This window comes from Podarcis filfolensis (assembly GCF_964270895.1).
Source record: "Podarcis filfolensis genome assembly, chromosome: 14".
Lineage (NCBI taxonomy): Eukaryota > Metazoa > Chordata > Lepidosauria > Squamata > Lacertidae > Podarcis > Podarcis filfolensis.
In genome coordinates, this window is record NC_139616.1 from 1,815,720 (window position 1) to 1,840,329 (window position 24,610).

Sequence of the window (24,610 nt, forward strand, 5' to 3'; positions counted from 1 at the left end):
TTCTTAATGTTATTAAACAGTCTCTTGCCTTGTTCTTCCTTTGTCTTGTACCAAGCCTAAATGCACTCACTATCTTGAATTCCTCCTTCTCCAGGCCCTGTTGCCAAAAGTCCAAAAATTCTTTTGTCAGGAAGTCCACCAAGTTATCTTTCTCACTTTCCGGAACCGATCTGATCCTTAAATTCCTCTCTTTTCTCTGCAGTTCAATCATAGACAAAGTCAGATCATGATCCTCCAATTTCCTGATGACCGGTGGTATCCTCTCTTGGGTGACAACTGCTATTTCCTTTGCTTCCTCTGCAATCTTTCGAGTTGTGGCCGAGTCCTCCAAAAGTCTTACAATAGTCTCTGTGTTGGAATTTACCTTCTTTCCCAATTCATCAATACTTTTCGTGTTCAGATAAATTTTTGCTGAGATCTCAGCCACTTGTTTATTCGTTTCCTGAATTTGTTTATTAGTTTCCGCAACTTGTTTACTTGTCTCTGTTCCCTGCTTCGTTAAATATTCCAAAGATACATTAATCTTGCCAAGTGCTTGTGCCAAAGCGTCTTCTGCTGACATAGCTCTTGGTTTAGTTTGAGAGGCAGCAGCTGTGCCCGTGCCTCCGGATGTTGAAGCTCTCCGCTGGTGGGAAAAATCAGTCTTGTATTGTCTGCCTGATCTTAAGCTTCTTTCTTCAGATTTCCCCTTTTCTTTATCCATAACACTCTCATTCGGAGCCAAGGTCACGTCTTACTCTTGTACTTTGTTTTGAAAAGGAAATTTCCACTGGCTCTCACTCTGGTGGCTTGATTGTTATTGTAACAACAAAGTCTCCACTAGGGGGAAAAGTTCCAGCTTCACTTTGTAATTTTGTAACCAATATCTCTTAAAAGCCCCCTTTTTTCCAATTAGCCACAATTTCAAATTTATTTTCAATGCTATTTTATATATAAGTCCATTCAAAGACACTGTATCTTTACATAAAGTTACTGTTATAAACAGTCCCAATGTGTTGACAGTCCACCATTCAGTTTCCCTGTCAAGGCTGTCCGACTCCAGAGATCAAAGCAGCGGACGTTCTTTTTAAACGTTCCTTTCTTACAGGCATAAAAAGTTCAATTTCCACCCCCCTCCGCTCCTGTCAAGAGTTGGGGAGAAATACTCTTCCAAACGATGGATTACTAGTTCCAAGAAGATATTCCCTCTTAAGTTACAGCTTTCAGTCTCTTTGCTTTAGGTTATTTACACAACGGGAAGGCAGACTTCCTTTTTGTACCTTTCCCGTGCAGTACCAAATTTCTTCCCAATTTTGTTTCAAATTAAGTCCGTTATTCCTACTCACGAGTAGTTGCTTTAAAGTCCAAATTTCAGAGAAGAAATCAGCGCTCTCTGATCATGGCAATGTGGCTTCACTCAGCAGGCTTTGTCAGCGACCCTCAGCACCGCGCCGCTCTCCCGCTGCCACTCCAAAGCCTTTAAAAAGGCTTCTTTGCGGTTTGGGGGGGGGCGCAAAAGGTGCCCGTCGGATCTCTTTGCTCACAGGCTTCCGCACCTGTGATTTTTTAGGGTCCCTGCTTCGCCGTTGCGGCAGGACCCGAACCCGCGGAGCAGGCTTCCCCTGGAGCTCGGGGGAAAGTCAGCCATTAATCGCCGGCGCTGACCGGAAGTCTCCAATGCATGAACTACTACTGTGGTCAGGCTGTCCTGGTCCCAGAATGGCCGTAGATGTTGAACCAACTACATGTGTCGCTTTTGTCCTCTGTGAAGTGTTCCAGTGCATAGAAGGATAGCCCAGTTGGAAGAGCAGGAGACTCTTAATCTCAGGGTTGTGGGCTTGAGCCCCACATTGGGCAAAAGATTCCTGCATTGCGGGGGCTGGACTAGATGACCCCCATGGTCCCTTCCAATGCTATGATTCTATGAATTGAAGGCGGTGTTCTGCAAATTCGGGGATTAAGCAACTCCACCCCCCCGCACCAATGAGCAGTTGCTTTTAACTTCTCTGTGCCCTCTTGCGTTCTCTCTCTCTCACACACACACACATACCATTCATTCATAGAAAGCTCAACACTGGTAGGAGGAAAATCGTTCCACAGCTTGCAGTTCAAAGAGAGAAAAAGGCTCAGCAGTTCCTAATCTGCATGTGGAGATGTGCATTTCCATGAATACATTCTGCAAAAAATCCCACATGAGGGGGGCAACCGTTTGGGAGTGAGCAGAGCCCTTAATCTTCAAAGCAAATTACTTAACGGATTAAGAGTTCTTTCTCCAGAGCTAAAAGTCCTCAGGATTGGGGTGATTATTCTGTGCCAAGCTTATCCCAATCATTTTTCCAAAGAGAACATTATAATCAGGGCCTGTTGGTGGATGGGAATGGAAACCCAATTGGACAATGGAGCTACTTTCTAGCAAGCCCTGGGTGTGCAGTCTGGTAGACTCAAGTTGCAAAGCTGTTATCAACTTTCGGCTTCATGCGCATAGGAAATTTGGCAGGGATCTTCATTTTGATTCAGTGTGTTGTGATTTTTAAAAATATATTGGTATATTTCATGTTCCATCAAATGACGGTTTGCTTTGGCTGTATTAACTGCCTCTTAAATGCTTTGCCATGCTCTATTTTAAAAAGGAAGGAGGCTTCTTTCTTAAAAACAACAACGAAGTCTTCCTAATCCAGAAGGTTTGCTACACACTGGCAGTCTTGAAATGCAAGAATGCCATAAAACAGAGCTAAATAAAACTTCGGGGGGGGGGGGGAATCCATCCTTGCAGCCCTTTGGAATGGGATCATAGATGTGTCTCACAGCCAAGGAGAAAGATGCTTCCACAAATCACACCAAAAATGCTCTGGGTGTGTCGCTTGTAAATGTTGTTGATACAGGGCAGAAAGCAGGAAAAGACATTCCAAAGGAGACAGCAGTTTCACTTTTAGCCAAAGGGGCCGGCTGCATTCAGTTAACAAAACTGGAAAGTACAAAAACATATACACTGAAGATGCAGTCCTAAAAAATACTTGCCAGGGTGTGAGCCCCCACCGAACACAGTAGCACTGACTTCTGAGTCAACATGGGATTGCACTCCAAGGGCATCTTGTGAACAGGGTTACCAATTGGCCACTGTACAGTGGTACCTCAGGTTTCGCCCTATAGGACGCACTTTTTCCCCTCCAAAAATGAAGGGGAAATGTGTGTGCGTCCTATGGGGCGAATGCAGGCTTTCGCTGAAGCCTGGAGAGCGAGAGGGGTCAGTGTGCACTGACCCCTCTCGCTCTCCAGGCTTCAGGAAGCTATCCGCAAGCCTTGCGAGCCCGGCGGGAGGTCCCGCGGGCTCGCAAGGCTTGCGGATAGCAGCCTGTTCTGGGGGCTGGGGTCGGGGGAAGCTCGGGCTTCCCCCGCCCCAGCCCCGTGGCTGGGGGGGGGAATAATTTTTTTTAATTCATTCCCCCCCCCAAAAAAAACCCCGAGGTGCGTCCTATGGGCCAGTGCACCCTATAGGGCGAAAAATACGGTAATTCATTCTGGAGGTCTGTTCTTAACCTGAAACTGTTCTTAACCTGAAGTACCACTTTAGCTAATGGGGCCTCCTGCTGCTGCTGCCATGCAATTTCTGTTCTCATCCTGAAGCAAAGTTCTTAACCCGAGGTACTATTTCTGGGTTAGCGGAGTCTGTAACCTGAAGCGTATGTAACCCGAGGTACCACTGTATTACTAATCTGACTAGGAATCCACATTCTGGAGAGAAACTGCCAGGTTCACCATCCTTGGATCCATTGGCAAAGCCCCTCAGGGACCTCCTGAACCTTCTCCCCAGCTCAGTCACTGAGATCACCTGCAGAAGCATCACTGGTGGGTTGGTGCTTTGGAGTTTTTGTGAAATAGTGGTATATAAATGTGTGTTTTTAAATAAATAAAAGAAAAGAAAAAACCTGCACAGCTTAGTCCTCCACACTCCATGCTAACATCCCACCGTATAGTGGCAAAGGGGGCCCTGCAGGTCTCTCTGCTTGGCTTTCTGAGCTCTACCCAAGCTACGCCCCCTGCTCAGGCCACCCCCTTCCTTGTAGGCACACCCCCTCACTGGCCATTCTCTGTGTCCCCAACCTCTTGCTTGCCTGGATGGAGGATGCGGGGGGGTAATGGCTGGATGCATGTAAAGCACCAACTTTTGCTGACGGTTCAAAAGTAAGGGTCCTATCTGTTGCTCCGCCCCTTTTGCCACCCATCCCTGGCATAAGGCTGGGCTAAGATGGAAAGCAGCCCTTGACTCGCCTCATGCCTGCCTCCCTGGGGAATATTGGAAGCAGAGGCTCTGGCCTGGCTGGGCAGGTGCCTGGGCTCCACTGGCCAGAAGGGGCCACCACTGTCCCTGCCACCATTGGCACCCTCTTCACCCCGTCCTCCCCATAGACATGTTTTACCCGGGGATGGGGCTTGTAATGGATGATGAGCCAGGAGCTGTCTGGGAGCCCCCAAAGCCGGGACAAACCAGGCACCAGAAACTCAAAAAGCCCTTCTTTTGCACTCCACCAGTAACTTCCTCCACAGCCATTGGGGGCAGGTTTGCTCTGCTCTGCCTCCTCCTCCTCCTCCTCCCCCTCCCCTGCCAGTCCATCTGCCTGCCTCCCTTTTTCCTCTTCCTGCAACTTCTGCCTGTTCTCTCAGTCTTTCTTCCCCAGCTCCTCTCACACTTCTAATCGTGCCACCGGCTGACTGGAGAGAAGGTCCCAGAGGGCTGCTGCAATGGCCCATCCCAGTGGCTGGATTCCTCCTCCCAGAGGAGCCTGCGCACCTCGCCCAGCGCCCAGAGCGTGCACAGGCAGGCAGGCAGACTCCTGGCCCTCCAAGCCAGAGTACAGAGGTGCCACTTTTGCACCCACCCAGTCTGGACCTGGGCCATCAGCAGGCCAGCCTGGCCAGCCCCAAGGAATGCCCTCCATCAAGTCCAAACCCTGCAATGCAGGAAACACAGCAAACCAATTGTGCCAAATTGTCTTCCAAACTGGCTCTGTTCCCCACTGGGCAACCTCCATGTGAGATTCCCCGAGGTACAATGTTCAATGTAAGGCACATGAAGAGGGGAGGGGGTACCAATACTTACCTTAAAGAGCCTTTAAAATTGTCTGCCATGGTTAGTGACTCTTAACCTGATGTGTCCAGTGTGATAAAAAATTCAGGGTGGGTTACAGCAAAATCCTAGGGAAACAAAAAAAAACAAGATAGATTACTGTAATGGTTCTAGGGGTTGCTCGTGCGTAAGCCGGTGCCAACACCTGGCTGGGTTGCCTGAGTGAACCTTTTCTGTCTGGACAGCCACTCACCCGTGGCTGTCTCAATCGCTGGCAGTATCCGTCAGTGGGCGTTTCTTAAACTTCTTCCAGCAAAGAAGCTCTTTGACGCCTAGTCTCCTCCTACTCTCCCTGCGTGGAAGCCTTCTGCGCAAGGAGGGCGTAGGCAGCGGAGGACCCTTACTCTCCCCGCTGGTTCCCGGCAAGGAGTCATGGGACCGCCTCGCCGATTCCCCCATCTGCCCCCCTTCTCCACTGGTGCTACACTGATTCTCTTCCCCAGAAGCTGGGCTGCCTCTCCCCATCCCAGGACGCTCTCTGGAATCCCTCTGGAGCTTGCTCTCTCCCTCCGGCACTGATGGCAGTTCCCTGACAATTACTTTTATGTTTTTATAACTGTGTTTAATTGCTTTTAGAATGCTTTCTTGTATTTAAAAAAAATGTAAGTGATTTTTGGTGCTTTTAATTGTAATGGTTTTTAGAATGTTTTAATCTGTTCTAAAATGTTGGTTTTGGTTTCAAATAGTGCATCTGTTTGTTGCCACAGACTCCTTGGGGTGGAAGAACTGGAAATAAATTAAATCAATCAATCAATAAGACACTTTTCCTAATGTTTCACCCTATGTTGAAAGGGTTCAAAGAGGGACAGATCAGTGTTTCCCCAGCCAACATCAATTTTCCATTCATTCATAAATCTGTTCTGTCCTGTTCCCACATTAAACTGCATAAAAAAATCCATACAATCATCACCATCATCATTATTAATTACTACTTATACCCCACCCATCTGACTGGGTTATCCCAGCCATATATTTAAATATGTACTTAAATGTTTAGTTAATATTTTACACTTTATGCTTGCCTGTCTTGTTATCATTATGTGTTATTAAAACTTCAATAAAAATATAATTAAAAAACAAGGCATGTATTAAAAATATATTTTATCCCAATGTACACATTTCTAGATGTATTTTATCCCAAGCACCTCTTTCTTTCTTTTTTTTACACATTTTGAGACAACATCCATATGGCAAAATTGAAAGAAGTGCAAAAGCTGACGGATAATTGCATTGTATTAATCCAGGAGGTGCAAATTAGATCAGGTCACTTAAAAATGCAGACCAAACAAAATTCTTCTCTGTCACTGGAAAAGTCTAGGCAAACCTTTTTCTACTGTTGTTGCTGTCTCTCTCTGCTGAATAAGGTTTAGACAGGCTCTGCTTCTTCTACAGAGCTGGGTTTTGGTGCCTTTTGCTGCTCACAACTAGCACAGTGTTTGAACAGAGCATAGGGCCATGAAGTGAAACATTACAGCATCATTCCTTGTAGATAAGATGTTATCCATTTCTGTCAACCAATCAGATAACCGCAAGGTGGCCAAAGGAAGCCTGGGTTTATCTTACAAACCGGCCATGTGCACAGCTCAGTACAAAGCTTACAACCAGTTTATTGTACAAACTTTGACATTATCAGCCAGATAACATTGGTTTTAATTATCTGCCCAAGACAATCATGGCTTGTAATTTTGCAAAAAAAAAAAAGCAAAGCAACTTTTGAAGCCTCTCTTAACTCAAGGGGGCAGCCAGGCCTGTGCCAGTTCAAAGAAGTCCAAGATCCATGCAAAGGAAATTGTAAATCTGAACTCTGAATAAGTTGAAACGTATTCCGTTTAATTCAGAGCCAGCATCAGCGAGTTCAAATGGAATTCTCTTCCTAGTAAGCATGCATAAATTACACAAGATCTTGCTTGACCCTGAGGTTTTTAAGTGTGCTTGAATATGCAGAATGGGAGTCATTGCACATGGAACTTTACAGGGACATCCACATCCTTAAACAAAACACAGATAGTAAAAACAAAGAGGTAAAAAAACCCTACACTTTTCTCGTGCGTTTCTATTGGAATATACTACACGTTAAATATCTGGTTTTGTACATGATTTGCACATTCAAGGCTAAATCAGTCAATGGGTTTTCTTTTCACTGAACACTAAACATTATAAATCAATATCTAAGACTAATTCAAAAGTTTGTGCATGCCCCAATACGTCATACAGACCTGAGCTCTGAAGGCAACACTGCACCAAACCAGGATCCCTCCTTTAATGTGTAAACATTGTTTCATTTAGAGAAAAGGCTAGTAAGAAGCGACAGGATAGAAGATTATAAAATTATTTATGGCCTGGAGAAAGTAGACAAAATTCATAACTCTTGAACTAGTGGACATCCCATGAAGCTGAATGTTGGAAGATTTGGGACAGAAAAAAATAATGCCCGACCTGAAGAATTTGGAGCAAATGATTCAGCAAAGGAAACACAGCCCAGAATAACTAAGGAGATAGTACAAGAATACTTGGCTAGTCTAGATGTATTCGAGTCTCCAGGGCCAGATGAACTGCATCCAAGAGTATTAAAAGAACTGGCAGATGTGATTTCAGAACCACTGGCAGTCATCTTTGAGAATTCCTGGAGAACAGGCGAAGTCCCGGCAGACTGGAGGAGGGCAAATGTTGTCCCTATTTTCAAAAAGGGGAAAAGAGAGGACCCAAATAATTACCGCCCAGTCAGTCTGATATCAATACCAGGGAAGATTCTGGAGCAGATCATTAAGCAAACAGTCTGTGAGCACCTAGAAAGGAATGCTGTGATCACCAATAGTCAGCATGGATTTCTGAAAAATAAGTCATGTCAGACGAACCTGATCTCGTTTTTTGACAGAATTACAAGCCTGGTAGATGAAGGGAACGCAGTGGATGTAGCCTACCTTGATTTCAGCAAGGCATTTGACAAGGTGCCCCATGATATTCTTGTAAAGAAGCTGGTAAAATGCGGTCTTGACTATGCTACCACTCAGTGGATTTGTAACTGGCTGACTGACCGAACCCAAAGGGTGCTCATCAATGGTTCCTCTTCATCCTGGAGAAGAGTGACTAGTGGGGTGCCACAGGGTTCTGTCTTGGGCCCGGTCTTATTCAACATCTTTATCAACGACTTGGATGATGGACTCAAGGGCATCCTGATCAAATTTGCAGATGACACCAAACTGGGAGGGGTGGCTAACACCCCAGAGGACAGGATCACACTTCAAAACGACCTTGACAGATTAGAGAACTGGGCCAAAACAAACAAGGTGAATTTTAACAGGGAGAAATGTAAAGTATTGCACTTGGGCAAAAAAAATGAGAGGCACAAATACAAGATGGGTGACACCTGGCTTGAGAGCAGTACATGTGAAAAGGATCTAGGAGTCTTGGTTGACCACAAACTTGACATGAGCCAACAGTGTGACGCGGCAGCTAAAAAAGCCAATGCAATTCTGGGCTGCATCAATAGGAGTATAGCATCTAGATCAAGGGAAGTAATAGTGCCACTGTATTCTGCTCTGGTCAGACCTCACCTGGAGTACTGTGTCCAGTTCTGGGCACCACAGTTCAAGAAGGACACTGACAAACTGGAACGTGTCCAGAGGAGGGCAACCAAAATGGTCAAAGGCCTGGAAACGATGCCTTATGAGGAACGGCTAAGGGAGCTGGGCATGTTTAGCCTGGAGAAGAGGAGGTTAAGGGGTGATATGATAGCCATGTTCAAATATATAAAAGGATGTCACATAGAGGAGGGAGAAAGGTTGTTTTCTGCTGCTCCAGAGAAGCGGACACGGAGCAATGGATCCAAACTACAAGAAAGAAGATTCCACCTAAACATTAGGAAGAACTTCCTGACAGTAAGAGCTGTTTGACAGTGGAATTTGCTGCCAAGGAGTGTGGTGGAGTCTCCTTCTTTGGAGGTCTTTAAGCAGAGGCTTGACAACCATATGTCAGGATTGCTCTGATGGTGTTTCCTGCTTGGCAGGGGGTTGGACTCGATGGCCCTTGTGGTCTCTTCCAACTCTATGATTCTATGATTCTATGATTCTATGACTTCTTCACACAGCACATAGAGAGCCTCCGTGTGATGGAAACTGTTTAGTAGTAGTATTACCAGAGGAGGAGGAGGAAGAGGAAGAATTACTATTTATACTTTCATTTCAAGAAGAATAAGAAGAAATGCTAAATAATGAAGAGGCCAGATGTGCAGCCCCAGGTAAGGTATTCCATAGCCCAGGTGCCACAACCAAGAAGGTCCTGCCTCTTGAACTCCAAATGGCAAGGGAATACAGAGCAACATCTCTGAAACTGATCTGTGTGTGGAATGGCCATCTGTCCATTTACGTTCTTTGGTTGGATGGATTTGCCACCATGATAGCAGCAAACCTACATGCATCATAGAGGGGGAATACAATGGGCTGAATCCAAAATATGCCCTCCTGCTTAGGAAAGGAATCCTTGCACCCATAGAAGTGCAACATTGATGGAAGACTCTGACCTACAGAAGGGCATTTCTGTATCCAACCCAGTAAGATTTGAATTCCAAAAAACTGAAAACTTTGAGGGTCAGCAATGGAGACAACACACCACCGTTAATTACTCACAACAGCACAATCCTGCCCATGGATGCCTCCTCAGGCATCTGCTTCATTGAGCTCCATGGGGCTACAGCCTTAAACAAGGTCCTGTAAAGTATAATGCAAAAGGTAAGAGAAGGAAAATACCAACTTCCTAATTGGTAATTTTGATTTCCTCGAGGCAGCTCCTGTGGGATTATATGACTTGACCCTTTGTTTATTGAAAGCAGACACTTTCACTTTTTCCCAAGAGGCGACAGTCACACATGAAAACTCTTCCTGTATCACTGGATGCTCTTTAAACTGCCACCCCTCAACCTCCCCAGCCTCTCTTTTAATCTCTCTACATGCAAACATGGATCAAAAGAGTTCAGCTAAGAGCTGTTCACCTGCAGCACTTGTGCTTCTACTCAGTCAGGTGCAGGATAGGTCTGTGCTATGTAATCTATTTTGTCTTGTTGACTTAAATGTCTGCCATGCCAAGCCAAATTTCCCTTGGTATTTATCTTTCTGCTTAGTGTGTGTGCCCTCCCAGCTGCTACTAACAATTTTAGTGGAAGTAGCAAAGAAACTTCAGGACTTGCTTGCTTTTTCTTTCTTTCAAAGGACTATTTCCCTTTGATTTATTACCCTGTTCCTTTTGTTTAAATTCAACGGCCAACCAGGCCAAGCAAATAGCTTTTCAGGGAACAGAAAATAAGTACCATCCCTTTCAACAAGTGTGTGTATGTGCATTGCAGTAAACACTCAAAATTTTGTGAATGCTGATGTGCATTGTGCAATATAGGAACAAATCAATAGTTAGAGTACTAGACTTGGGTCTGGCAGATCTAGGTTCAAATCCCCACTAGGCCTAACCTACCTCACAGGGTTGTTGCAAGTATAAAAAAATGAAATATGGATGTGGAAAGTAGAAAGTGGAGGAAAAGTGGGATGTGGATGTAGTAATGCAGTGTAAAAAAATGTATTCCTCGTCTCTGCTCCAGAGGAATCTATCAAAGCAACTAATAAAGTATGTAAATAGACATATATAACAAAATATTCTATATTATGTGTATATCTATTATGTCTATAATATGTTTATGTCTATACAAAAAGAGGAGATTAGATTGATTAATTTATTAAATAAATTAAGCAGCAGCAAGAAAACCAAAGCTTTCTTTTAAAAGAATCATCTCAAATGCCAACTGAACACAGATAGAGAGGAAGATCTTCTCAGCTCTTGTAGGAAGGGCTGAAGAGTTCCCGAGGGACCTCCAGATGTTCCTTCCTTCCTAAATTTCATTCAGAATTGTATTTCTATGCTCCTCTTCCACAAAACAAATCCTGCCCAAAGCTGTTTACTACAAGGAAAGCAGGACTACATGGCAAATCAAACACCACAGGAACAAGTTCATGGTATTATAATCAAGCAGCAACATAATAGCAAATATAACAACACATTTTAGTACTATAAATATATATTTTTTAAAAGATATTTATTGAGATTTTACAAAAACATAAGTTTACAAAATAGAAAAAAGTCACATAAAAAGAAAAAGATACAAAAAAGAAGACATAGAAAAATACATAAAAGAGAAAAAAGAGGAATAAAAATACAAAATACAAAAAACAAATAGATAAAAAAGAATTAAAAAACAAATCCGTTTTTAGTAATTTTAAGCTCATTAGCTTGTTTCCTTGGCCTCCTCACACCTCCCCTTTTTGTATTCCCATTTAAATAATCAAATCAGCAAATCCTTACCCTCTTTCGTTTATCTTAACTCTATATCTTAACATATTATAACTCTATATTTTCATCCATTTATCAATTCATTTTTGCATATTCTTATTAACTTTGTTGCTAATGCCACTTATTTTCAGTCCAACGTCATTTTAACATTCATTAATTTTACAGTGTTTCTGAAGGTAGTCTTTAAATTTCTTCCAGTCTTCTTCCACCAACTCTTCTCCCAGGTCTCGGATTCTGCCAGTCATTTCCGCCAATTCCATATAATCCATCACCTTCATCTGCCACTCTTCCAGGGTGGGTAACTCTTGTGTCTTCCAATACTTTGCAATAAGTATTCTTGCTGCTGTTGTTGCATACATAAAAAAGTTCTAGCCTTCTTTGGCACCAATTGGCCGACTATGCCCAGGAGAAAGGCCTCTGGTTTCTTCAGGAAGGTATATTTAAATACCTTTTTCATTTCATTATATATCATCTCCCAGAAAGCCTTAATCTTTGGGCACGTCCACCAAAGGTGAAAGAATGTACCTTCATTTTCTTTACATTTCCAACATTTATTATCGGGCAAATGATATATTTTTGCAAGCTTGACTGGTGTCATGTACCACCTGTAAATCATTTTCATAATATTCTCTCTTAAGGCATTACATGCCGTAAATTTCATACCGGTGGTCCACAACTGTTCCCAGTCAGCAAACATAATGTTGTGACCAATATCTTGTGCCCATTTGATCATAGCAGATTTAACCGTTTCATCCTGCGTATTCCATTTTAACAGCAAGTTATACATTCTTGAAAGTATCTTAGTTTTGGGATCTAACAGTTCTGTTTCCAATTTTGATTTTTCCACCTGGAAGCCAATTTTTTTATCCAAATTATAGGCCTCTCTTATTTGATAATAATGAAGCCAGTCTCGCACTTTATCTTTTAATTTCTCAAAACTCTGCAATTTCAATTTGTCTCCTTCTTGTTCCAATATTTCCCAATATTTCGGCCATTGGCCTCCATATTGAGCTTTTTCTGAGCCTTCGCTTCCATTGGTGACAACCACCTTGGGGTTTTATTTTCCAGTAAATCTTTGTATCTTATCCAGACATTGAACAATGCTTTCCTGACAATATGGTTTTTAAATGCTTTATGTGCTTTAACCTTGTCGTACCACAAATATGCATGCCATCCAAAAACGTTGTTAAAACCTTCTAGGTCCAAAATGTCTGTGTCCTCAAGAAGCAGCCAGTCTTTCAACCAGCAGAATGCTGCTGATTCATAATAAAGTTTAAGGTCTGGCAGGGCAAATCCACCTCTTTCCTTTGCGTCAGTTAATATTTTAAATTTTATTCTAGGCTTCTTGCCCTGCCAGACAAATCTGGAAATGTCTCTCTGCCACTTCTTGAAACAATCCATCTTGTCCAAAATTTGCAATGATTGAAACAGAAATAAAATTTTTGGCAATACATTCATCTTTATAGCTGCAATTCGACCCAACAGGGAAAGCTTCAAATTTGACCATATTTCCAAATCTTTTTTCACTTCTATCCAACATTTCTCATAGTTATCTTTAAAGAAATTTAAATTCTTAGCAGTCATATTAACCCCCAAATATTTTACTTTCTTAACTAATGTTAAACCTGTCTCCTTCTGAAACCTCTTTCTCAATTAGTGTAAAATTTTTCTCAAGCACTTTGGTTTTTGACATGTTCAACTTAAATCCTGCCACATGACCAAATTCTTGAATCAATTCTAATACTCTTTTCGTACTAGATTCTGGCTCCTGTAACGTCAAAACTAGGTCATCTGCAAAAGCTTTCAATTTATACCTGAATACCTTTAATTAGACGGTCCCTTCTAATCATATTCAGCAAAACCTCCAGAACCGAAATAAAAAGCAATGGGGAAATTGGGCAGCCTTGTCGTGTCCCTTTCTCTATCTTAAATTCCTCTGTCATCACATTATTAACTATTAACTTAGCCTTTTGTTCTGAGTAAATTGCACTTATACCATTTTCAAACCGTTGGCCCACCCCCATTCCCTGAAGATTTTTCTTCATAAAATTCCAAGAAATATTATCAAAAGCTTTTTCCGCATCTATAAAAATTAAAACTGCTTTGGTATTGATGTTCACTTGCAGCTTCTCCAAAATGTTAATTATATTCCTCGTATTGTCAGACAGATGTCTACCTGGGAGAAAGCCGGCTTGATCTTTTTTTTTATGAAATATTTATTAGGATTTTTCAAATTCAATACAAAAAAATCAAAAAGAACAAAAAATGCAAAAAAATAAGAAAGGAAAAATTAAAAAACACATAAAATTTACAGTTCCATATTTTCATTACCATATTTCCCAGACTTCCCCACACCTCCCCTTCTTGCATTCCAATTCAAGTTGTTTGTTCAACAAGTTCCTATCCCCAATTTTTAACCTTTTTATATTTAATTCATTTTTTTTAACTTATTTTAACTTATAAACATCAATATTTGTACCTCAATACACAAACCTTTTTCCTAAAGTCGACCCTAATTCCATTCCACGAATTTCCCAATTTTCATATTAATAACCAAACCAAAAAAAAATAAGACAGATCATAATTATACACCCTTTGGATTCTCAAACCCCACCACCCCCTTTCCCGGTTTCGATCCCCAACAAATGTCCAGTCTTAATCTTCTATCAGCCTGGAGATCTCACGTCCGAGGCTCTTAATTCTCTCTAAGTTCCTCTCTGCCGGTTTTTTTGATAGTCCTTAATATTAAACTCCAAATTTCGGAGGAGCTCTGTCCCAATAAAGTCCAAATTTCTTCCAGCCAGACCTCCGTACTTAGAAGCAAGGTCTAAAAGTCCAATTGTCACAAAAACTCCAGCTTCCACTTTAATCAGATTTGTAATCCATAAGTCTTCAGGTCTCCACACAAAGAGATCTCTCCATTCTTCCGTCACCAATTTAAACCAGAATTTCATCATCCAGTAATTATTTTCCTTTGTAGTCATCCTGTCAGGCCTTTGGTTTGATTTCTTGTTTCCCTTTTTGAGCATGATATCAGGCCTCTGGCTCTCCTTTGTCGTTTGCAAAATTACAGCTCCTCCTTCCTTCTCCTCAGAAACAACATATATCTCTTTCTCCACACTTTCAGAATTCTCTTTTTTTATATATAAATTTTTATTAGATTTTCCAATTTTATATAAACACAAAAAGAAAAAGAAAAAGAAAAATATTAAAAACAGATCAATTTCAATAACAATCTTTCAATAACATATTTCTTTGACTTCCTCATACCTCCCCTTCTTGTTTTCTAGTTCAACCTGATAATTCAGCAAATCCTAATCTCTTAACATTCCTTTTAAAATAAACCTTATTTTCATTCCACTTTTTTTTTTAAATAATAACTTAAACAATCTTAATCCCCATTATCTTTATCATAACAGCTAGAGACCACCAAAACTCAAACCAACATCTTTTCAAAGTTCATTAATTTTATAGTATTTCTGTAAATAGTCCTTAAATTTCTTCCAATCTTCTTCTGCTGACTTTTCTCCCTGGTCGCGGATTCTGCCGGTCATTTCTGCCAATCCCATACAGTCGATCAACTTCATCTGCCATTCTTCCAGAGTGGGTAGATCTTAAGTCTTCCAGTGCTTTGCTATAAGTATTCTTGCTGCCGTTGTAGCATACATAAAAAAAGTTCTGTCCTTCTTTGGCACCAAATGGCCGACTATGCCCAAGAGAAAAGCCTCTGGTTTTTTCAAGAAGGTATACTTAAATACCTTTTTCATTTCATTATAAATCATTTCCCAGAAAGCCTTAATCTTTGGGCACGTCCACCAAAGGTGAAAGAATGTACCTTCAACCTCCTTACATTTTCAGCATTTATTATCGGGCAAGAATTCTCAAAGTTCTCTTTTTGTCCAGCTGCATGGGCTTCCTGAGTCAAGTCCTTATCGAGTTCCGTAATGTTATTTACTTTTAAGCTCAAGGTTGTTACATTTGTAGACAAAACCTCAATTTGGCCTTGTAACTTTCCCAGGAGAACAAATACTCTGTCCAGCCCAGCCTGAATTTTCCCTCTTCCAGCCATTCTTGTAGTGTCCCAAATCCTCCTCTAGAGGGATTTGGTAACTTAGTATTCTTTCCAGTTAAAATCCAAAAGTCAGGTTAATTTGTATCAGTTCTTACTTATTTTCAAGAAAATATAACCAAGTTGCAGCAACTGTATCCAGCAGAGACAGCAGAAACAAAGTTCTCTTTTTCCTTTTTGACAGCTAATTTTGACAGCTGTCAAACTTCTCTATATCTCCTCAGCAGGCTCTCTCGCGAATCGCTCCCGGGTCCGGGGGGGGGGTGGAACTTCAACTCTCAAAATTAACTCTTATCCTCCAGCACAATTACTTATACTTGTATCACCAAATCGTGAAATTGATATCTTTTATCGAAAAGACAATTCTCTCGACTTTAGTTAACTAGTCCTTGCTTTAGATCTTTTACAAGGCGGGGAGGCGGACTTCCTGTTTGCGCCTTCCCCGATAGTGCCAAATTCCAAAGAAATTTCCTTAAAAAGTCCAATTTCCGTACTACTCACGGGTTGTTACTTTTAGGGTTCGATTGTTCACAGGAAAAAGTCAGCGCCCTCCGACCATGGCTCGCGGCTTCACTCCCCAGGAGAAGCAGTCGACTCTCAGCACCGCGCCACTCACCCCGTCCCCCGTTCCAAAGCCTTTAAAAAGGCTTCTTCACAGGTCGGGGGGGCGCAAATGGTGCCCGCCGAGTCACCAAGTTCACAGGCTTCCGCGCCTGTGATTTCTAAGGGTCCCCGCGTCGCCGCAGCGGCAAGACCCCACTCCTGAAGAGCCGATTCCCTCCGGAGCTCGGAGGGAATCCGCCATTAGCCGATCGCGCTAACCCGGAAGTCCCCGAAAGCCGGCTTGATCTTTATGTATCTCTTCAACTAGTACCTTTTTTAATCTATTAGCCAAGATATCAGCAAAAATTTTGTAATCCACATTAAGCAGGGATATGGGGCGGTAGTTCTTAAGTTGTGTCTTTTCAGACTCAGTTTTCGGTATAAGTGTAATGTAAGCTTCCTTCCACGACTCTGGCGCCTTTTTCCCCTCCAAAATTTCATTACAGACCTCCTTTAGTGGCTGAATTAACCAGTCTTTCATAGATCTATAGTATTTGGAGGTTAGACCATCCGGCCCTGGAGATTTACCCAACTGCATGTTCTGAATGGCACCTTCAACCTCCTGTTCTGTAATTTTGTAATTCAACATTATCTTATTTTCTTGAGAGATTTTTTGTAATCCATTTGTTCTTAAAAATTGGTCTAAATCAGTCTCTTTCTGTGGCCCTTGTGTATATAATTGTTTAAAATATCTCTGGAAGCACTTTCTAATCTCCAATGGATTCTGTATGTTCTTTCCTTCCACATCCAAATTTGTGATGGTGTTTAATTTTTGTCTTTTTTTCATCTGCCAGGCTAGCAGTTTCCCGCATTTATTAGCCGATTCAAATGTCTTTTGTCTCATCTGCTTAATTTTCCATTCTACTTCCTGATTTATCATTTTCATGTATTGTACTTGATATAGCTTTATTTCTCTCAGAATCTCTTGCGACTTTGGTTTCGCTCTTAATTTCTTCTCTCCTTCTTTTATTTTTTCCAAGATTTTATCTTTTTTCTCATTTTGAGTTCTCTTCTTTATTGCGTTCTGTTGAATCAGAAACCCTCTCATGACCGCTTTGCTTGCATCCCAGATTACTCTTTTTTCAACCGTGGTATTCAAATTTATCTCAAAATAATCTCTCAAGATTTTTTGGGCCTTCTTGGTAACCTCTTGATCTCTAAATAAGGTGTCATTCATCCTGCATCTGAAGGAACCGGTTGGTGTTAGTTTCATCTCCATCTTCACCGCATTATGGTCGGAGCAAGTTTTTGGGCAAATTTCCACTTTTCGAGTCTTAGGTGCCAGTCCTCTAGTTATCCATATTTGGTCAATTCTTGTCCATGTCATTTTGGCTTCAGAGAAGAATGTTCCCTCTCTTCCAAGGGGGTTCTTAGTCCTCCAGATGTCAATCAAGTCCATATTGTCAGTCAGTTCGAAAAAGGTTTTTGGTAGTCTGCCATCTTTAGTTACAACCTGTCTCTGCGACTTATCCATATTTGTAGATACCACTCCATTCATATCTCCCATCATAATAATGTTGTAGTCCATGTAGTCAAGCAATGTCTCATGCAATTTCTTGAAGAATTCAGATTTCCCCTCATTTGGTGCATAAACTCCTACAATCAGAAATTTTTCTCCTTGTGATTGAATCTCAATTGCCACAAATCTTCCTTGTTCATCTTTAAAAACAAATTTCGGTGATAGGCTCTCTTTGGCATAAATAACAACTCCTCTCTTTTTAACCTTGTCCGATGAAATAAACTCTTGACCCAATCTTTTATTAATCAGTACTTTCCTGTGAAGCCTTATCACATGAGTTTCCTCTAAACAAATTAAGTCAAATTGTTCCTTTTTCAATAAATGAAAGACTTTCTTCCTCTTCTCCGGGGAATTAAATCCATGAATGTTCCAACTTAATAATTGCAGAGACATGGTGTGGTTATTCTATTCTCCTCCAACTGCTCCCAAAGGTTCTTCTTGTTCTGACGGTGGTATCGCTTTTTTAAGTTTGTCCAGTCCCAAAGGTGGTGGTACTATGTCTAGTACTCCTGATCTTAAAGCTCTTAGCTCTTCTAGTACTTCTTTTTGCAGGTCTTCTTCGTGGTCTCTCAAAATTTTTTCCTTATCTTCCACTGATCTTATTTTGAACTTTTTCCCTTTAAGGGTAAAAGATAGTCCCTGGGGGAATTCCCACCTAAAAACAATTCTGTTTCTTCTCAACAGGGCCACCAGATCTCCGTAGTTGGTTCTAAGATCCAATAGATGTTTCGGTATATCCTTAAAAATCTCCACTCTCGAGTCGTTGATCTCCAAAGTCTTCTGGAAGTACGCACTCAGTATTTTATCTCTCTCTTCTTTTGTTCGGAGGGTAACCAAACAGTCTCTCACCCTGTTTTTTCTCCCTCCTCTTCCAAGTCTGAACGCACTTACTATCTTAAAGTCTTTCTCCAGCTCCAAATTCCAAAATTTTCCAAATTCCTGCGTAAGGTAGTCACTTAGGTTATCTTTTTCAAGTTCCGGTACTGCCCTGATCCTCAGATTGGTCTGTTTCTCCCTCAGTTCAATCATAGACAGAAGTGACTGATGATCCCCAATCTGTTTGCGCATAGGTTTTATTTCTTCCTCTACAGCCACTGCTTTTTCTTTTGCTTCCTCAGCTATTTTTTGATTGGACACAGATTCTTCCAGCAATTTTTCAATAGATTCTGTATTGGAATTCACCTTCTGTCCCAGATTATTAATGCTGGCAGTATTCCTGTCTATTTTAGTTGATTGTTCCGTAACTTGTTTGCTTAGGCCTTCCAATTTTTCATAAATTTTATTTAACACAGAAGTAAAATCCCCTTCTGAAGCCATTCCTTTTGACCCAGCTTGTGCAAAATCTTCCCCCCGTGTCACAGGAGGGCCGGGAACAGATGATCTACATTGCTGGGAAACTGTGCTGGGCTGCTGCACTCTAGCCTTGCCCGATCTTGTTGTCCTATCAGTCATCACACTTTTGTCTATGAGTCAAGGTCGATCCCACGGTCAAGTCTTACCGTGGAAAATCCCCAAAATCCAGAATGGAAAAATCCCCCAGCTGGATGTACAGCTTCAATGTTCCTCTAGGGGGGACACTGTAGCAGTCATTAAAGTTACAATGAAGAATCTTTTCCAACTTTCCTAAGTCCCCCTCAAGAAAACAAGCAACAGTTTCAAGTCCAGAGAAGACCTTCAACAAGTATCTCCTTTGCAGAGTTGACCATTAAAAAGTTACATTGTCTATAAGTAGTGCGACTCTCAGTGCAACAGTTCTAGTGAACCTGGCAGTCCATTCCCAGGAGTTAAATAATTGTCTCTATTTTTTCCAGAAGTAAAAAAGTCACCTTTTCCTCTCCCCCCCCTCCACTTGCCTGGGGGGGGGAGTTCTTTCACTTTGATGTTCGGATTTGGAGCTTTTAAAACACCGCTCTCCAGGTCTTAGCTTAAAAAGGTCTTTGCTTTGATCTGTGTACAGAAACGGAAGGCGGACTTCCTGTTTACACCTTCCCGCTTCAGTGCCAAATTAATCCCTTTTTTCTCCTTTTAGTCCCAATTTCTTAAGCTTCACCTACTCACGGGTAATTGTTTAGCAGCCGAATTGTCACAGGAAAAAGGTCAGCGCTCTCCGGCAACAGCTGTGCGGCTTCACCCCACGGAAAGAGCAATTGACTCTCAGCACCGCGCCAAGCTCCCGTTACGCTCCAGAACCCCTTACGGGGTTCCTTCGCAAATCCAGGAGGCGCTAAGGGTGCCCGCCGAGTCCCACGTTCACAGGCTTCTCCTGCCTGTGATTTTCGAAAGGGTCTCCGCTTCGCCGTAGCAGACAGACCCAATTTCCGCGGAGCTGCTCCCTCCAGACTAGAAGGAGACCGCCATTGCCATTGGCGCCGCCTCCGGAAGCCTTTAGTACTATAAATATAATGAGATTAAGTTGACAACTTTACACCTCCTGGCAACAGCAAAAATAACAAGGGAGCTTGGCTGTTTCTCCCTGGCCCTAGAAACTACAGTACAGTGGTACCTCGGGTTAAGTACTTAATTCGTTCTGGAGGTCCGTTCTTAACCTGAAACTGTTCTTAACCTGAAGCACCACTTTAGCTAATGGGGCCTCCTGCTGCTGCCGCACCGCTGGAGCACGATTTCTGTTCTCATCCTGAAGCAAAGTTCTTAACCCAAGGTAATATTTCTGGGTTAGCGGTGTGTGTAAGCTGAAGCGTATATAACCTGAAGCGTATGTAACCCGAGGTACCACTGTACTGGGTCTTGGCATCTTGCATGCCTCCAGTCACTAGAAGGCAGCACTGAGACTGAGAGTCAACAAAATACACGGTGTGGTCTCTGGTCTCCTGCCAAACTGCCAAGTTTCTCTTTCTCCCTCCCCCTCCCCTTTCCCCATGTAGGCTTAGAATCCAAAGCCATCCTTATAAGGGATGCCAACTTGAATAAAATATGGGGGGGGAGGTAAGCCCCGCCCTGCATAATTGATCACATGACATGGCACATGCACACCATTTAAATGGAAATACTCACTGACTTTGGGGGCTTGACCTCCTTGAATACTTTATGGGGGGGGGATGAAGGGATCTCGGCCCCGAGGAGTTGGCTCCTATGCTTGTAAATAGAGCTCCTATCCATTGTAAACTAGACCACCAAGCCTCAGACCAACCAGATGCCCCAAAATGATACGGCTGTTGACTGTATCAAAAGCTGCTGAGAAATGTCGAATAATAAGTAGGGGCTTACTGTAAGTGGTCATCCACCAGGGCAACAAAGCTACTTTGGGTCCCACATAACAACCAGATTGATACAGGTTAGCACTGTCCAAGACTCGCTCCATTTCAGAAGCAGCTACAAGGGTCTGCAAGGTAACTTTTAGATTCAGCTTGAATCATGGACAGGTACCAGCATGGCAGCAGAAACACTGTTCTTGTTTAGTCGTTTAGTCGTGTCCGACTCTTCATGACCCCCTGGACCAGAGAACGCCAGGCACTCCTGTCTTCCACTGCCTCCCTCAGTTTGGTCAAACTCATGCTGGTAGCTTCGAGAACACTGTCCCACCATCTCGTCCTCTGTCGTCCCCTTCTCCTTGGGCCCTCCATCTTTCCCAACATCAGGGTCTTTTCCAGGGAGTCTTCTCTTCTCATGAGGTGGCCAAAGTCTTGGAGCCTCAGCTTCAGGATCCGCCCTTCCAGTGAGCACTCAGGGCTCATTTCCTGAAGAATTGATAGGTTTGATCTTCTTGCAGTCCATGGGACTCTCAAGAGTCTCCTCCAGCACCATAATTCAAAAGCACCCATTCTTCGGTGATCAGCCTTCTTTGTGGTCCAGCTCTCGCTTCCATACATCACTACTGGGAAAACCATAGCTTTAACTGTATGGACCTTTGCCGGCAAGGTGATACAGAAACACTATAAAGCCAATAAGTTGTCATTTTCCAACTACAATTTCAGACATTGGCTAAATGTTGGTATATGCATGACAAGATTGCTGGGACAATTATTAAATCCTTGGGAAATAAATCTTTGCACATCTGTTCAGTAAGAGCGCTGTTTGGGAGTATGCTGACATCCATCCTCAAAATATTGTGAAGAAAAGCAAATAGCCAACTTCCTGTAAAAAGATAGTTTGCGCACCCAGACTTGCCTATGAAAAGGCCACGTTGAAACTACATTTCAAGAGTGTCCTGCACATTTGAAAAAAAAACCTGAAAATTTCAAACTACCCTAGGGGTGACCAAGGGTCATCTCGCAACTCCCAGGCTACACACATCTGTACTTTGGGGCAGTCCCATTTTATCTTCACAGCAGTCCTGAAAGGTAGGATAGGTTCTACGGGGTGGAGAAAGCCAGTAGGGCAGACATGTCCAAACTCCATTTCGGGGGACTAATCCGGCCCCTGTGGCAGTTTATTTTCTGGGGTAACAGAAGCCTAAAAGAAGCTCAACAACTTTGGGGTAAAATCATAAAAAAGTTCAACAACTTCAATCCTAAAAAAAAAGGCCAACAACTTTGGTTGGCCCTTCGGTCAGCCCTCATGGCCCTTCACTTCATCAAATCTGGCCCTCTTTGGAAAAAGTTTGGACTCCACTGCGGTCGGGGAAAGGTTTTCTCTCTCTCTTGTAACAGTAGAGCTCAGGGACATCCCATGAAGCAAACGTTGGGAAATTCACGACAGAACTTTTTTGCACAACACATAAATTATGGAGCTCACCTTCCACAAGATGGAGTGGTGGCCATCCACTTGAATGGTTTTCAAAGAGGATCAGAAAAAATCATGGGGAATAAGGCTTAACAATGGCTGCAAGATGGAAATAGAATGAAACTATAGTAAATCTAAATACGGGAATACACTACAATAAATCAATAAAAAGACTAGATAGCATCAACACAGGTGCACCATGAATCATACTTGATGCATTCATGATGGCTTTTTCCACCTGCCTGGCTCACCCAAGGAGCTTTCACAAATGAATCACTTTAAGGGGTATTTTTATCTGATCTATTAGCAAACTGTAGGCATGGCTAAATGGGTAATTGTTGGTTTTTTAGTGTTGTGGTGCACTGATATTATACGTCTTCTTAAATATTGGTTTTTTTATTAAGTCCTACAAAGTTTCCCTTTAAAATTAATAAAGATGAAAACAGATAAAAGTATTCTTCACCAGTGAGTTCCATCATTATTGAGAATAAAAGTTCTATAGAATCTTAGATGAGCCAGATATTGGCATATACTGGTGGCACTCTATATTCGTATAAGAAATAAAACCATGCCATCTAGCTAAAAAAGATCCTTTGAGCTCTGTCCTTTGCATACTTTTAGTTCTTATGTATTGTCACTGTAATTCAGCACTGAGACTTTGATTTTTCTGTGAACTGCTTTGAGTACAAATTTACTGTGGAAAATGCATTATGCAAACTACCAGTGACAATGAGCTCATTTGTGCTCTCACCACAACCCAACTGTCCCAGCCATGGACTCCTCCCTGCAAGCAAGGGCAGCTGTGGCCAAGCTCTTACAGGTGCCCCCAAGGTGGGGCTGGCTGGCTCAGCCTTCTGGCTCTCTAGGTGCAGGTGCAGCAAGGAAGGTCCAGGGAGGCTACATAGCCAGCAATAGCCTTAAGACTGCTACCTGCCCACCTCCGGTTCCAGTTCTCATGGGGGAGCAGTCTGGCAAGAGGGAGGGTCGGATTCTGGGGCCTCCCCAACAATCAAATCCATCTTGGTTTCAAGGCTGAAAATCCTTTGGGGCGCTCGCCCCAAGAATGCCTCATTTCAGGGCCCACTGCCATGCTAGCTCCATGCTCAAATGCAAGCAGGGGAGGAGACTCTGGAGTGGACAGACACCTCCACCATCAAAGCTCTTCTCCACCACCGGAAAAGCTCCTCCACTCCTCCCTCCCCCTTCCAGCCAGCAAATCTGGGGCTTAGAGTTGCACTGCTAATTCTCAAAGTTTGCTACCAATCAACCAGCCAAAGCTTGAGTCCAATTATCTACCAATTAAAACCAATCAAAGCTTGCAAACTTGAAATATGCCCAAATGCACTAATCTGTAACTACTTCCAAAGATTGCATAGAGACATGTAGAGAAAAAGAAACGCAGCCCTTCCTCCTGTTCTGCTTGCTTGGAACGTCTGAAGCTGAGCGATCCCACCCTTCACCACCGTGAACTTTTCAGGAACTAGAGAGTGCCAACAGCAACACGATGGTATCCCAAAGCAAATTGCTATTCTCAGAGGATTTGTGGTTCAGCTGCAGTATTAATATTCTAGATGGAACCAAAGCCTAGCTTGCTAGCTTCTCTTAAAAGTTTATGATCCATCTTATTAGCAAGACCTTAGGAAACAATAAATACTTCCACGCGGCTAATTGCAAGCATGTGTACACGGAGATCAAAGTGCAGTGCATGTCAGGATGATGTAGGGCCAACCCAAAACCCAGTGAAAAATTATGTTGCCGTGGTCAAAGGTACTTCCGTAAAGTACTGTGGAAAAAAGTGTGGCAGGAAACATTATTCCACAACCTCACCCTGTTAATGACAACCACTGTCTGAGATGGGACGAGGAGCTACCTTTTTCTGTTTCTAAAGCAAATGTTTTGCATCTATCAGGCTATATTAAAGCTTCCACTCCCTTTCCTGAAACGGGAAAACCCAGCTCTCTAAGCAGAATACCATAAACATTTTTAGTGGCACCTTCAGTCTGAGAAAGGGGAAGACTGACTCCTGGGTTGCAGCCCTTCAAGCACGGCCTTGTTTGGCATGGGTTGAACGTTGCTATCAAGTGACAAAAGTGAAGCATCTAACTTCCAAGGTGGTCTTCCTCTGGTTTAAGAACACAAGAGGAGTTTGCTGGATCCGGCCAGTGGCCCATCTAGTCCAGCATCCTGTTCTCACAAGGGCCAACCAGATGCCTGCAGGGAACCTGCAAGCAGGAACTGAGCACAAAGCAATCTCTCCTCCTGTGGTTTCCACACACTGGTAGGGAAGCAGTGCTGTCTTTGACCA

General features: G+C 42.7%; 1 protein-coding gene across 1 annotated transcript in view; it reads right to left on the minus strand.

Annotated features, from left to right (window-relative positions):
• LOC310749076 (thrombospondin type-1 domain-containing protein 4-like) overlaps positions 1 to 24,610 on the minus strand; it is a gene marked incomplete at its 3' end in the record, with an annotated part of 127,974 nt that overhangs the window by 96,204 nt on the left and 7,160 nt on the right. The window contains exon 2 of the mRNA XM_083585478.1: positions 5,078 to 5,172. Coding sequence (XP_083441604.1) covers positions 5,078 to 5,106 — 29 coding nt within the window. The 5' untranslated portion in view covers positions 5,107 to 5,172. The remainder of the gene's footprint in view (positions 1 to 5,077; positions 5,173 to 24,610) is intronic.